We start from the raw sequence: 16,019 nt of genomic DNA, 5'->3' as shown, positions 1-16,019 counted from the left end.
TGGGATGGTGCATATAAAAGATCCCTTGCTACTATTACTAATATTAGGACCTAATCTAGAATTGAAAAAGTAGGAGAAATGTCTTCTCCTTTCCCAGAAGAAAGGGGAGAAGTTTGATGAAAATAGGTGAAGTGAATATTTATTTGGTACATTTCATAATGTTTCGTCATGTTACACATTCATTAGAAAAATTATGATTTATAGTAAATTATACACTTGGTTCTATTTTAACATTATGATATAAAATATTACTTCCAGTAATAAAATTTAAACAGAACAATTGTATGTTTCATTAAAAACATGATATTAAGTAGTTGATAATGTGTTGTTATATTATAGGAACAATATTAGTATGTTCTGGCATTAGGCCCCTACAGAAATGAATGTGGCCAAGGATTAACAGCAAACAGTGTGACATGTCAAGAAAAAATCACATTAACATTCGGTAGGCCTATCTGTTTTTGTCTTCGGGCTATGTTCGGGATAACGTTATGTACAGCCCGAATATGAAAAATATTTTTCCTACATTTATTGTTTTAACATATGTAAATGCATCGTGTTGAGGTGTATCTTTGTGCCAAATATGAACAATGTACACCTCAGCATTAACATTCGGGCTTTGTTTTTGTCTCCGGGCGACGTTCGGGCTCCGGGCTGCAAATAGGCTGAACAGGGGGGATACAAGTTTGGAACAGACAAGTTCTTTAACAAAAGTTTTGGTGCCATTCCCATTGACCATCTTATATAATTGTCGTTATCCCCAGGTGTGAAGTGGTCACTGCAAATCAAATCCCATCTTGACGGTCCTTTCCAATACGCACGTGTTCGGTTTAAGAACTGCTTCCGTGCAAACAATGACGGTTTGTCTTTCGGAAAAATATGCAAACTTCTTTTGCCTTTAACTACAGCTTTTGTACATCCATACACCGAACAATGGTTCACCATGTTTCACATTTGAAAGATATCTTCAAAATAATATTCCACACATACAATTCAATTCAATAGAATAACATTTTCGAGTTTTAAAAATACACGTTCCACTTCCATGTGAAATGACCAAAAGGCTGCGAATCACCCGTTCATGTTATGCCGGTCAGCACGTCACAGAGTCACGTGACTTGACTCTTGGAGTTCAGAGGCTTTTTGGCAAGCGATGGGGAAACGCAACTTTTTATTGCGGATATATTAAAAACGGGTAAATTTTTTAAAGTTTATTTTATTGATACTTCATATATATTGTAAAAGGTATACGTAGATACCAAACAATAGTGAATTATGTTTTTGATAAATGTAGACCTTTAATAGTCAGAACCAAATTGTTAACAACTACGATAAACAGACACATTGACATAAGCTGGAATGTGTCCTCTGTCAACTTCACTGTCTTTCCTCAACAAATTTAACTTTAAGTACAAATTGGTGTTGGTAAATCAATAAGGAATTAAGATTTGAATTGATACACAAGCAAAGGTATCATGTACAGGGCCAGATTTAGACCTTGTGGGGCCCGGGGAAGTCATTTGTCTGGGGGGCCCGGGGCAATTAACCCCCTTTGCCCCTTCATAAATCTGGCACTGATCATGTATTGTATTGCCAGCAGTAGTATTGTGATGCATCAGTGTATCGTGACACCCCTACTAAGTGGGGTCTAGTTATTGAAGTCATAGTTATCATGATTGTCATGGCATCTGCTACATTAGACATTGCAGGGTCTGGTCAGGTCAGGTCAGGTCAGGTCATTGGGCTTAACATATATATGTATTTATAGCAGGCTGTTGTAGCGCACACCTATCATGTGTGCAGGTGTTGACCCATGCTGGGGCCTCCATCCAGGACAGGAGCACTGGTGTCTACTTATGCTTAAGTAACCACCAGACAATTAGATGGGAGGTGAAATGAGTGGCCACTCATTCTTGTAGATGCACTGCATATGTGATTACAATGGACCAGGATAAAATAACTTTGAAGCTAGTGTACATACAGTATTACATTTCAGTATACAGTGAAACCCTTCAACACTGGACCCTCTCTAAACCAGAATTATCGCAAAACTGGATGTTTTTTATGGTCCCATGGTTTATTATCTTTTAACGCTGATGCAGCCAGTGTATCACAACTGGTATATGAAAGCCCATGGTATGTGCTATCCTGTCTGTGGGATGATGCATCTAAAAGATCCAATGCTATAATAGAAAAATATAGTGTTTTTCTCTATAAGACAAAATGTCAGAATTACCAAATGTTTGACATCCAATAACTGATGATTAGTAAATCAATGTGCTCTAGTGCAAACTAACTTTTTAAGAACTTTTAACACTGAAGTTTTTTCAGTTCCAATGTGTTTATTTAGTGTAAATTGTACCTCTGAAAACTGGATGATCAGATCGTTAACAATCATTATGTCTCTTCACTTCGGCCAGAATGACCTGACTGCCAAGTTCAGCTCCTGCAATGTGGGCATGTTTGTGTTAGCTGTTACATTTGGCAGGGTACGGTTGACAATTCACAATTAAGCAATTAAAGATGAGCTGGCATCTTTGATATTGAAATAACTATTGTACACATGTCATATGGATTGCGATTATTTGGACCTCTACTGTTGTGAATTTAGTTCAAATATGTCGAGTTGGGGTTTGTGTTACCGTAGTTGATTACTTGTCTTATGCTTTGCTTCAAAGATCGACAAAACAACAATGAAATTAATTCATATTGATCAGTTTTTAACATGTCTAAAGCCAAGTATGAAATGAACACCTGTGAAAACAAATGGCAGTGTACAATAAAGGATTTTGCATTGGTAAAACCCCCTGAAAACTGGACACCTAAAAACCAGTCATTTATCTGAGTCCCATGGATGTCCGGTTTAGAATGGTTTCCCTGAAATTATTTAAATGGTTTGTGGATATTTAAAATAATAATAATATGAATAATAATAAGCCACCAATGAAATTTGAAGGGCTTTCTTGTTTATTCCACCCTATAAAAGTACAAACTGTGACAATACTGTGTTTGGAGTTTTATTATTAACATGGCATTTATGGATCACCACACCTCATTTCCAGTTGCTTGGAGTTATTGTTTTTGAAAATAGATTATTCATAAGTGAATGGTCTTGTTCCACTTCAAAACCCATAATGCATCAATTAATTTAGAACGTTACAGTATACAAAAATAAACTAATAACAAAAACAAACTCAGTATGTGTGTGTGTGTTTGTAATTAATTTAATATTTATACTGTGATCATGTATATACATTAGATTATGTCTTAGATTCTCTGCCAGTAATAAGAAAAAGATCCTTATTTCTGCACTACGCAAGATATCATTGCTTATCTACTTGGAAACCAATGACCGGTGTCGTGGTTAGGTCATTGGTCTACAGGCTGGTAGGTACTAGGTTCGTATCCCAGTCGAGGCATGGGATTTTTAATCCAGATACCCGACTCCAAACCCTGAGTGAGTGCTCCGCAAGGCTCAGTGGGTAGGTGTAAACCACTTGCACCGACCAGTGTTCCATAACTGGTTCAACAAAGGCCATGGTTTGTGCTATCCTGCCTGTGGGAAGCGCAAATAAAAGATCCCTTGCTGCCTGTCGTAAAAGATTAGCCGATGTGGCGAAAGCAGGTTTCCTCTAAAAAACTGTCAGAATGACCAATAGCCGATGATAAGATAAAAAATCAATGTGCTCTAGTGGCGTCGTTAAATAAAACAAACTTTACTCTTTTTTTTCATTGCTTATCTACTTGGAAACCAATGTTGCGAGAATATTTTAATCAAGTATGAACAATTTGTTTTTTAAAATACTGGTTCCTGGCTTTGTATTCAGTTCCATGTAGCCTAATATGGCCTCCTGGCAATATATATCATGAATCTGTTGTTATGAGTGATCTGTCTATAAGTAATGGCAACGTCATAGAACACAACAGAGAGATTAAAATGAGGCAAAAGAGACAATAAGATTTTCAAGTTTTCCTTATTGTGCGATGTGCCTCAGACAGTTTCTGTTTTCTAAAATCTATAATTCATTGAAATAAAAATGAGGATGGTGATTGGGTATGCAAAGCTATCTTGTAGACACATTAAGACTTTCCTTTATGCTCAGAGCATTGTACTGAATCAGATGTGGGTCATATATAATACATTTGTGTATACAAACAGTAAAATTACAAATATTTCTCTCTATTTTTTCCTTCACAGAATGAAAGCTACTTGTCTTTTTTTAAAGACTAAATTTGCTGTACATCAGACAGTTGGCCAAGGATGCCAACATGCAGCCAGACTGCAGAGAGTTAATCAAATTATGCATGTGATATGCAGGACAAAATCATCTAATCAAAATCTTCGTAATATAATCAGACAGAATCAAGAAAATCGAATGCTCTTTGGGCCAAAATTGAAAGTTAAGACATCAACAAAAAAGGAAAGCAAAACTAGGTGGAAAAAAAAGATTTCTTCCAAAGCTGAAGGAGTGCTGTCATCCGAGTCAACCGGTGGTGGAGATGATGTGTTTGTTCAAATTGAAAATGAGATTATTTCTGATGGATCTGATTGGGACCCCTATATTCCCGATGAAAGCATTATTAAGGACAGCATTATTAATTCCGAAAACCTTGATATTGCTAATCCTCGACATGGTGCTGATACTTCAGAAAGAACAGTTATTGCTAATAAGAATATCTTGAAATCGAGCAAGTCAAAGAAGTCTAAAAATAAATTTATTCCCACTAATTCGGAGGAAAATCTGCCAGACGTGCCTGTGATAGATGGAATATTAAATGTGTCAGTATATCCAGACAGGACATCAGATGAGGATCAGCTGCAGACTTTCAGATCCCACGTAGAGAGGTTTTCTTTACGCAGTCTTCCCAGCGTTAGTGCAATTCTTAACAAAACTCAGTCTGAGTTGTCGCGGTTCTTCCTGGAACGGTGGAAACAGCAGATGGTGAAAAAGCTTGGTGAAGACGGATTCAAGAAATACCAAGAAGGTAAATGTCAATCTAAACACGATTTCATTCAAGAGCATGGATATCTAATTTCATTTCAGATTTAGCATCTGCACATGACATAGTCCAGATGGCAGATATTCATTAATAAAATATTACAAAATGACAATCAAACTTTTTCTTCAGAAAATTACTAGTATATAGCATTTGAAAAATCCTCATCTTAATCAAATTTAACGTTTACTGATTTAACGTAACAAATAATGTAAAGAGTTACATGACCTAAAGATATCGGATGAAATGATCTACAGGTATTCCATTTTTTCAGATTTGCCAAAAGTAGTGTAAAATTGTATGAGGTGCATGAAGTTAGAAACACATTTTATTAATGTAGCCTAATGTTAATTGTATTTGTGGATGAATGTTATCAGGAATGATGCAGCTGCAAACATCTCTTTAACAAAATCCTAGTAAAAAATGTCCACCTGTTCTCCTCACAGCTATCTTTAAATGTATTGATGGAGCTAATTTGTTGAGAGAATGGGTTGAACTCTTGGCATGTTTTTTACCCCAGACAAATTGGGTAATGTTGTGGATGGATCCCTGAGTTCATACCTTACAATAAATTACATGCATTCTAGAACATACATACCTGTAATATACCTGTAGGTAATTATGTATACTTACATGTATTCATGTATTCACATGCATGTTCCAGTTTGTAAAAAAATTTTTTTTTTAAAAATTTTAAAGTTTGTTTTGTTTAACGACACCACTAGAACATATTGATTTATTAATCAGTGGCTATTGGATGTGAAACATTTGGTCATTTTGACGTCTAGTCTTACAGTAGTAGCAAAGTATCTTTTTCATGCACCATCCCACAGGCAGAATAGCACATATGTACCACAGCCGTTGATGGTGCACTGGATGGAATGAGAAATAGCCCAATGGGCCTACTGACAGGGATTGATCCTAGACTGACAGTGCATCGATCCTAGACTGACAGTGCATCGATCCTAGACTGACAGTGCATCGATCCTAGACTGACTGTGCATCAAGCAAACGCTTTACCACTTGTCTAGTGTATACTCCTTTGTTATAAATTTATGCTTATATGAATTTTTTTTGTGTGTGTCTTTTCAGAGATGTTATACAATGGGATAAATCTGCATGCTAACATTCAGCAGTTTCTATCCGGATACCGTGACATTCAGATTCAGCCAAATGTTGAGGGTTACTGGCACAGCCTGGAGGGGGTGCTTTCCAAAGTTGGGGAGGTATCGGCATGTGAAGACTCTGTCAGCCATGAGGGACTCATGTACAAGGGCAAGTTTGATTGTGTTGCGATCTACAGGTTGGTGCATTTTGATTTATGTATTTTAACCTTTTCCTTGTGTCTATGCTGGAGTGAAGTCATGGACTGGGCTTTTTCGTAATGTCATACTAATAGCAGTACGCAATGCACCATCATGTCCACAACGTAATTCAATTATCAGTGCTCTGTGCACCATCACATCACAAAAAGATTAAAGGCAGGGATACCTACATTTATGGCTAATTCAATTATATATTCCAAAATAACAACAGCAGGGTTGAAAATTAGCAGTCGCTCGGTTGCCCGTGGCGACCTTTATTGGCTATGGGCGACTAAGAATTTTACAAAGGTAGTCCGTTAGGCGACCATCGATATTAGCGTCTGGCGAATATAGTACCAGTTAAAAAAAACAAAGACTCTGAAACTGAATCGAATGTGACAAAATTTAATTTGAGAAGGGCCAGTAAGATTTGTCTTCAACTGGCCCTGCTGGCGATCATGGTTTTCATGTTAATTTTCAACCTTGCAACAGGCACTAATCTAGCCAGTGAAATGGCACTTATAATTTGCCGAAAGGTGGCTCAAGTCACCAAATTATTAGTAGTACTTAGTCAGAAGTCTTTAAGTCACCATAATATTTTGGACCTAATTTGATTAAAAAAACTAACATGAAAACAATGTTTTGCTCAGTGTCATAGTTCACATAAACCTTGTTGGTTCGTTGTTTTACTTCGGTTTGAGTCTGTACAGTGACTAGTCAAGCATTGTTTGGTTCTCAGCTAGATTCATTTCAATAATGCCCGAAAATACTAATTATTACTTTCATTTTAACATCACAATGAGACATTAATTATCAATTAATTGAATTTTTTAATGAAATTATTCAGTTATTTTGCTTAGATTTTATTACAGTAAGTAGTAGTATTTGATACGGAAATATTATGATTTGAAATGTGAATAAATGCAGAACTTGACAAAACATTAGGAAATGTACCACTAAATGTTCACTTTGCCTATTTGTATCAAACATCTCCTTTCTCCCGAGAAGGGAGAAGTCGCTTTTACTTTTTTAATTCTAGATTAGGGCCTGATCAAGTGGGATATTATATTTATGTAACCAGTTGAACATTTCTATTTTCTGGGACAAATTATATGTAAATATTTCCAGATTATGATCTGTTGGACCATGTGGAAGGGAGACAGCAGTGCGACCCTACCTTTAAAGACACAAGTCACCCTAATTTCATCAACCCATGAAAATGATATGGACATTTAAGTTTAGTTAATCTACAAACCTGTAACCCACATTTGGATGAGGTTAAAACAGAGAAGCTGAAGTATGTGATGTTTAAACATGGAAATACTGTCTCAAAATAACTTGAGCTTATCTCGATAGTCGATAACCATTACTTCTCAGAAAAATATGCATTTTTAGAATGATAAAAAATACGTTTTGCAAAAACCTGAATGACCAGAACTACTTGAGATGTATGAAAATGAATATTCTAAATAATAAAATGTGAGTACTCCAAATTTAAATTGTCAAAAACTGCTTTAATAAAGAAAAATATGTTGTAGTGTTTAAAAATTAAGGTCTGTCACTTGTATGGTAATTGGAGCAAGGTATTGATTAAAAGTTAATGCTGCTAAGATTCTAGAACTGGAATGTTCTATTAGAACGAGGTGGGTGGCGGGACGTAACCATGTGGTAAAGCACTCACTTGATGCGTGGTTGGTCTAGGATCGATCCCTGCAGGTGGGCCCATTGGGCTATTTCTCGTTCCAGCCAGCGCACCACGACTAGTACATCAAAGGCCGTGGTATGTGCTATCCTATCTATGGGATGGCGCATATAATAGATCCCTTGCTACTAATGGTAAAATGTAGCGGGTTTCCTCTCTAAGATGTCAAAATTACATCTAATAGCCGATGATTAATAAATCAATGTGCTCTAGTTGTGTCGTTAAAACACAGCCAACTTCAAACTATCTAATTTCTAAACAAAAAAAACTTGAAATTCATTTTAGTATGATAAAGTGATTACATTGTTTATTTGTTGGGAGGTGGGAGATTGGTAGTATTTATATGATGTAAAATATAAATAAAAAACTTACAATCCTGTAAAGTTGTACTGTGTTTCATTTCTTGTTCATGGAATATAACAATCAAATTGTGGTTTTCATTACAAATCATCAAAACTGGATATACAGTTTCTTGTTCATCAGTGCTTTCATAGGTTTTGTCACTTGCCATTCTCATTGCCTGCATATCAAGCTGGTTTAGAGAGACTTGGTATATTTGAGAAAAATCCTCAACAGTATATTTTAATCTAGTTTGTGTCTACTGTAATTAATGGAAGTGTGCTGTGTTTTCAGAACATAAAATACTCATCAACATATTATTTCAGGTCTTGAATCTACATGTTGGTAAAATACACACTGTTTAACAGTGAATCTGGTAAATTTTGTGAGTTGCATATAGGTCAGTTTATAACACAGTATATTGTAAAGGTTTTTACTATCTTCTTTTGTATTTTTTCCTGGTTTAAAAAAATATATATATCATATACTTTACAAACATACATGTACATCTTTTGAAGATTGGTTTTGTTACTTAATGTACACAAAATACTCAATGTACACAAAATACACAACAGACTGAGTCACCATAAATCATCTTCCTTTTTTTTTTCTTCTATTGAATTTTTAAAAATTCATGTGAGGATGTTGAATTCTGGTCCATGTACCCTATCTGTCTGTCAGTTTCCTGTAGCTTCAGGAATTAATTTGATTCTGCCATCCATACATGTATGGACATAAATTATTTGGTCTTTTTTTTCATTTTTTTCTTCTTCTTTTTCTTTTTGTTTTTAGTATTTTTTGTTTTGTCTAAAGCACTATATGTATTTACCAAGTCACTGTCGAAAGAAGATTTAAATTTGTTTTATGGATTACATTTAAGTCTATACTTTTATGTTTATGTGGCAGTAGAGGGTGCTGACAAGTACAACTACTGTGTGTGTCGGATGACAGGTCAGGTCAGGTCATTGGGTTTTACGTGCAAATTCAGAACAAGCTGTTGTAGCGCATGCCTGTCATGGGCACAAGAGCCGGCCTTGGCCGGCTCCTCCGCCCATGACAGGAAAGGTGGTTGGGGGGGGGGGGGGGGGACCGCCTGCACTGGCAGGTGCAAGTGTCGGATGACAGAAGATGCCCAGTATAAATACATGTTGTACCCAGTAGGTTTGTGTACACGTACAGAGTACTTACATGTTAAAACAGGTACAAATTAAAGGTGAAATGAAGAACAGCTTGTGCATGAACCTGTACATTTACATTTAAGTTTAAACCCACGTACTAACCCCGAGTTTGGAATTTGGTGACATGTAAACAACATGTATTCTGCTTTGTTTTGATCAGTGTACGATGCTGTGTGCTATCCGTCATTGTCTGAACCTACACGAACATGTACATACTCACAGCAGAGGAATGTTTTCCTGCTCAGTTTACATGCTGTACGTTTCAAGTGTTCGTGCATTTCATTTTGTTAAGTACCCACAATCATTGTTATGTCAGCATTCGAAATAAGCACTTGTCCGTTTCTCCTGACAGGTGAAAATCTGCTCGGACAAGCAAAATGTATCTTGGTGGTTATTCAGTGGACAAATAAAAATGTTCAGTGCAGTTTCGTTCTGAGCAATTAAGAACATTGTCCTTTCACTTGAATAAAAATAGTAATTTATTTAGACTTGTGAAATTATAGGTGGACAAGTAGGTTTCTAGATGTACTTCTCTGGTGGACTGATGAAATGTTCTGCTTATTTCCATCACTGTATGTACATACATGTATGAACAGTAGAATCTTGCACAAGCAGCCACCTGTCTTAAGAGAGAGTTCTGTTTCTCATAAGTCATTTAATATATATTATATAGTACATAATGGCCTTTCTTATCATTCAGCAAAACTACTCTACTTTTTAACTCTTTCCTTGATGAGCATAAAATTTATCAAATGTTGACTGTATGTACTACATGCAGCCGTAGATTGTCCAGACCATGGTGCTAATATATTATCTTTCTTTAACCTTTTATATTTACATATATGTACCTGTATATCAGGACTGGAGAAACAACAAACGCCCCTTATGATTGTGTAAATATCATTTTGTTTTGCTTGTTTCTTTTATTCTCTTACTGTTACTGTTCTCAGAACTTTGTTCCTTCTTGGATATTTATTTAAATTTGGCATTTCTGCCATGTTTTACTTTTATCACATTTAAATCAAATTATTAGACTTATGTCTGTCTGTCCATCCACCATCTCTCTCTCTCTCTCTCTCTCTCTCTCTCTCTCTCTCTCTCTCTCTCTCTCTCTCTCTCTCTCTCTCTCTCTCTCTCTCTCTCTCTCTCCTGTGTTAAAATAATCATATACACGTATACAGTGAAATGGCATTATCTTGACCATTAAGAAATTGTCCTATGTCACAATTTTTAACAAAACATACTGTGATTGTTAATCTAGACCATCCTTATGTTTATTTCATTTCGTCAACATCTAGATAAGAAAGTTGAATAAATATTCAGTATTTTAGAGTGCGTGCGTAAGGCTTTAACATCTCATATACCACATAGGTTTCGAGCATGTCTGCCCCAGGGTTCGGTCTCTGGAGGTCAGGGGCCCAATCTGGGGCAGATTTTTAGAGCCATATGCATGTATCCATGGTTTTAAATGTGCTGAGGTGCTTAATTAAATATAATATATTTTCTAGGTGAAGTGGTAGGAATGGGTATTATGAGAATTTTTGTATTATGATACAAGTTTTCTGTACCACAGTATGTCATAATATATTATTTACAACACTTAATCAATTTTAAGGAAAGCATTCAAGGCAGGTAACAAAATAAAGAAAATGCATGTACATGATGCAAGTTTATTATTTAAAACAAGAAATATACTAACAAAAAGAGATTGTATGTACATATTAGAGAAATGTATTTCTACATATTGTTATACTGTAACGTAATAGAACACCTGTGAGAGGTTAGTTCTCACATCACTACATATTGCATGTGCGTGCTCGAAATGCGGATGATGACATCACATGTTTATCGGAAGAACAAATGCATAATTTCCACAATATAGGAATGTTTTTCTGTGCATATATGAGTCATCAGTATCAGTGACGTTGCCAGATCATGTTTTAATGTGACAAGAGCGACTGTAGACAGACTAATTGTCAATCGACTATATTGCCCTGGCTAGCAGTGTCACCAGACCTCAGTCCCATAGAGCATCTATGGGTTGAACTTGGGGGTGGGATGTAGCCCAGTGGTTAAGCGCACACTTGATGAGTGGTTGGTTTAGGATCGATCCCCGTCAGTGGGCCCATTAGGCTATTTCTTGTTCCTGCCAGTGCACCACAGCTGGTATATCAACGGCCGTGGTATGTGCTATCCTGTCTGTGGGATAGTGCACATAAAAGATTCCTAGCTACTAATGGAAATAGGAGTAGTACAATATGCCAGTTATGGATAATGGTGAACAGGCTTATCAGTCCTCTCCTGGTCCAACTGGAGGTGACTATAGGTTTCGTCTCTGTTCTCCTGTCTATCCCACATATATACAGTGTATGTTTTCCAGACATTTCTTTCACAGTGCATCAAGATACTGAGCTGAAATTTTGTGTATAGCTTTATCATGTACTGTTACAGATTAAGTTTGACTTTCATGGCGATTTACCAATTTCCCTTTAACTTAGGAGATATGGACAATTTGTTTTCAGACTTTTTTTTTTTTTTTTTTTTTTTTTTTTTTTTTGCAATGTCTCAAGATATTGAGCTGAAATTTTGTATATAGTTTTATCATGTGCTGTTACACATCGAGTTTGACTTTCATGGCGATTTACCCATTTTTCATATAGTTATGGCCCTTGAACCTAGGATATACGGAAATTTGCTGGGGCCCTGTAGGGGACATGTATTGCTTTAGCAGTACTCTTAGAATGTTTGTTGAATCAATGAGGTGACGACACCAAGCCTGTATTTATGCCCACAGTGGCCACACTACCTACATGTACCGACCTCATGGGACATTTTACATTTTGTGAGTTGTTGCAACTGAGGACTGTGAGTTTGGTTTTAGGGGCTAGTGGTGTTGATGTCCATTATGAGGTCAGCATAGACAGGCAATGTCACATTTAATTACACAAACCTCCTGTGTAATAGAGATTTATGTTTAAAAAAAATTTCATACAAGAAGTTTGTAAGAATGATGAAATAAAGAGAGTACTATTGTATGTATATTTTCTTGTTTTGTTGAGTTTATATGGATTAATTCTGTGTAATAAAGCTTGTTTAATAATGATAAGAAGAAGAAGTTGGGGTTTTTTAACGTCACCACTAAAGAACATTGATTTATTAATCATCAGCTATTGGATGTCAAACATTTGGTAATTTTGACATATAGTTTTAGAGAGGAAACCTGCTACATTTTTTTATTAGTAGCAAGGGATCTTTTATATGCACCATCCCACAGACAGGATAGCACATACCATAGCCTTTGATATACCAGTCATGGTACACTGGCTGGAGCACAAAAATAGCTACATGGGCCCACTGACGGGAATCGATCCCAAACTGATCACGTATTAAGCAAGAGCTTTACCACTGGGCTACATCACCCCCCCTCCCCCCCATGCTTATGTGTACATTTTTGTAAAACTGCACCTTTGTACACATCCCACCTGTAATGTGATGACATCATACTGGATCCAGGGCTTGAACTTAAGAATTTGCCTTCCACAGCAATTTGTAAAAGAATTGGCGTGGGTGAAACGACCCACCGACAGCTATTTTGGTCCTGCCTATGGCAATTTGCAGCAAATAAACATGACTGAAAGGTTATCTTACTGTATGTAGACATACATGTATTTCAAAGGTGCAAATGTTAAATACTGGCAAATAATGTACACCACGTGTGTACATTTTGTCATTGTTGATGAGCTGTACTGACCACTTTTGTGCCGTCTGTAATGCTCTCTACCTACGGCAATTTATATCTCACTGATGACAATTGCTGTCAGTTCTATCGTTAAGTTTGAGCCCTATAGATCTTGAGCACAATCCTGTACAGTCTTTTCTATGATCATGTTTCTCTCCTCACCCCCCACCCCGTTAAAAGAATGTGAACAACATAATTTTCGTGTCCTGTAAGAATTTGAGTTTCCTGACAGACGTGTGGTGGTAGAGATGGATGAGAAGATTTTTTTTTTTCTTGAGTTTCAGCTCAGGTTAACATTCTTTAATGCTGATAAAGGAATAGTGGCACAACCTAACCTGCGGCTATATGTTTCCATAGGCATAAATAAATCTTTGGGTATGGGGTGTCGGTGAGGGACAAGAAAGAAAAAGGTATATTTAAATCTGTACATTTAATAACTGGTTAATAATGGTGTTAAAAATGGAACATTTGGTTGCACTTAACTATAAAATTAATTATATTCATATTTATTTTGATTTATTTTTGTACTTATCCATTAAGATTGAAGCACCCTGATGAGGACACAATGTCAGCTGTTTGGGCTGTCTGTACAGGGCATGAGTTAATGGTTGGTTAGTTGTTATTGGGTAGTGAAAGAGAAGCCAGCTTAGTTGCCTCACCTCTTCCCATTGATGAGCCAATGTAGTTGTCTCACACCTCCCCATTGACGAGTTAATGGTTGGTTAGTTGTTATTGGGTAATGACAGAAAAGCCAGTGTAGTTGTCTCACACACACAGCCCCCCCTCCCCATTGATGAGTTAATGGTTGGTTAGTTGTTATTGGGTAATGACAGAAAGCCAATGTAGTTGTCTCACACCTCCCCATTGATGAGTTAATGGTTGGTTAGTTATTACTGGGTAGTGAGATAAAAGCATGTTTAGTTGCCTCACCCCTCCCATTAATGAGCCAATGTAGTTGCCTCACACCTCCCCATTGATGGGCCAATGTAGTTGCCTCACCCCTCCCCATTGATGGGCCAATGTAGTTGCCTCACACCTCCCCATTGATGGGCCAATGTAGTTGCCTCACCCCTCCCCATTGTTGAGTCAATGTAGTTGCCTCACCCCTCCCCATTGATGAGCCAATGCAGTTACCTCACCCCTCCCCATTGATGAGCCAATGTAGTTGCCTCACCCCTCTACTTGATGAGCCAATGTAGTTGCCTCCCCCCTCCCCATTGATGAGCCAATGTAGTTGCCTCACCCCTCTCCATTGATGAGCCCTCCTCATTGATGAGCCAATGTAGTTGCCTCCCCCTCCCCATTGATGAGCCAATGTAGTTGCCTCACCCCTCTCCATTGATGAGCCAATGTAGTTGCATCACCCCTCCCCATTGATGAGCCAATGTAGTTGCCTCACCCCTCCCCATTGATGAGCCAATGTAGTTGCCTCCCCCCTCCCCATTGATGAGCCAATGTAGTTGCCTCACCCCTCTCCATTGATGAGCCAATGTAGTTGCATCACCCCTCCCCATTGATGAGCCAATGTAGTTGCCTCCCCCTCCCCATTGATGAGCCAATGTAGTTGCCTCACCCCTCTCCATTGATGAGCCAATGTAGTTGCATCACCCCTCCCCAATGTAGTTGCCTCACCCCTCTCCATTGATGAGCAATGTAGTTGCATCACCCCTCCCCATTGTATGTTGCCTCACCCCTCCCCATTGATGAGCCAATGTAGTTGCCTCACCCCTCCCCATTGATGAGCCAATGTAGTTGCCTCACCCCTCCCCATTGATGAGCCAATGTAGTTGCCTCACACCTCCCCATTGATGAGCCAATGTAGTTGCCTCACACCTCCCTATGTAGTTGCCTCACCTCCCTATTGATGAGCCAATGCAGTTGCCTCACACCTCCCTATTGATGAGCCAATGCAGTTGCCTCACACCTCCCTATTGATGAGCCAATGTAGTTGCCTCACACCTCCCTATTGATGAGCCAATGCAGTTGCCTCACACCTCCTTATTGATGAGCCAATGTAGTTGCCTCACACCTCCCCATTGATGAGCCAATGTAGTTGCCTCACACCTCCCTATTGATGAGCCAATGTAGTTGCCTCACACCTCCCTATTGATGAGCCAATGCAATGTAGTTGCCTCACACCTCCCCATTGATGAGCCAATGCAGTTGTCACACCTCCCTATTGCCAATGCAGTTGCCTCACACCTCCCCATTGATGAGCCAATGTAGTTGCCTCACACCTCCCTATTGATGAGCCAATGCAGTTGCCTCACACCTCCCCATTGATGAGCCAATGTAGTTGCCTCACACCTCCCTATTGAGCTTTTAAAACTTGCTTTGTGTAGGAGCAGGTAGTGGCATACATATTGTTAGTCACTACTGCTGGTGGTTTTCTTCTTTCAACTTGTCCAGTACTTTGAGGTCACTTGATCTCTTTTTCAAACTTCGAATAAATTATTTTGCAGTCTGATTATTATATATGAACTTGAATGTTTCTTCCATTTTAAACATTAATTATGATAGATAGGAGAAGGACAGACAGACAGACAGACAGACAGACAGACTGAGATTGGCAGGCTGACCGATCGACTGACTTATCACTCTAGTTTGTGACTAATCAAAGGTGGTTTTGGACATTTGGTGTAAATTGATTCATATGGTTTGTAACCAAATACATATTAATTTTAGCATCAAGAAACAACAAAACAAAAAGTTGTTTCAAACACATGAAAAACAACATTATTACACCTATGTCTTTTTAT

The 16,019-nt window shown here is 37.8% G+C and overlaps 1 protein-coding gene across 3 annotated transcripts in view; it reads left to right on the top strand.

The window, feature by feature from the left end:
- Positions 1-4,201: 4,201 nt before the first annotated feature.
- Positions 4,202-16,019, top strand: part of LOC121370598 — a 29,829-nt gene continuing 18,011 nt past the window's right edge. For 2 of the 3 annotated variants that reach the window (XR_005957703.1, XM_041495927.1), the window contains exons 1-2: positions 4,202-4,986; positions 6,091-6,301. Coding sequence is in view for 1 of the 3 variants with exons in the window: in XM_041495927.1 (XP_041351861.1) it covers positions 4,302-4,986; positions 6,091-6,301 (896 nt within the window). In the remaining 2 variants the exon portion in view is untranslated. Of the gene's footprint in view, positions 4,987-6,090; positions 6,302-10,380; positions 10,415-16,019 lie in introns of all 3 variants that reach the window. The other variant, XR_005957704.1, reaches the window with a different exon arrangement.

Source organism: Gigantopelta aegis, chromosome 4 (genome assembly GCF_016097555.1).
Source record: "Gigantopelta aegis isolate Gae_Host chromosome 4, Gae_host_genome, whole genome shotgun sequence".
In the NCBI taxonomy this organism is placed as follows: domain Eukaryota; kingdom Metazoa; phylum Mollusca; class Gastropoda; order Neomphalida; family Peltospiridae; genus Gigantopelta; species Gigantopelta aegis.
This window is presented reverse-complemented; position numbering and strand designations above follow the sequence as displayed.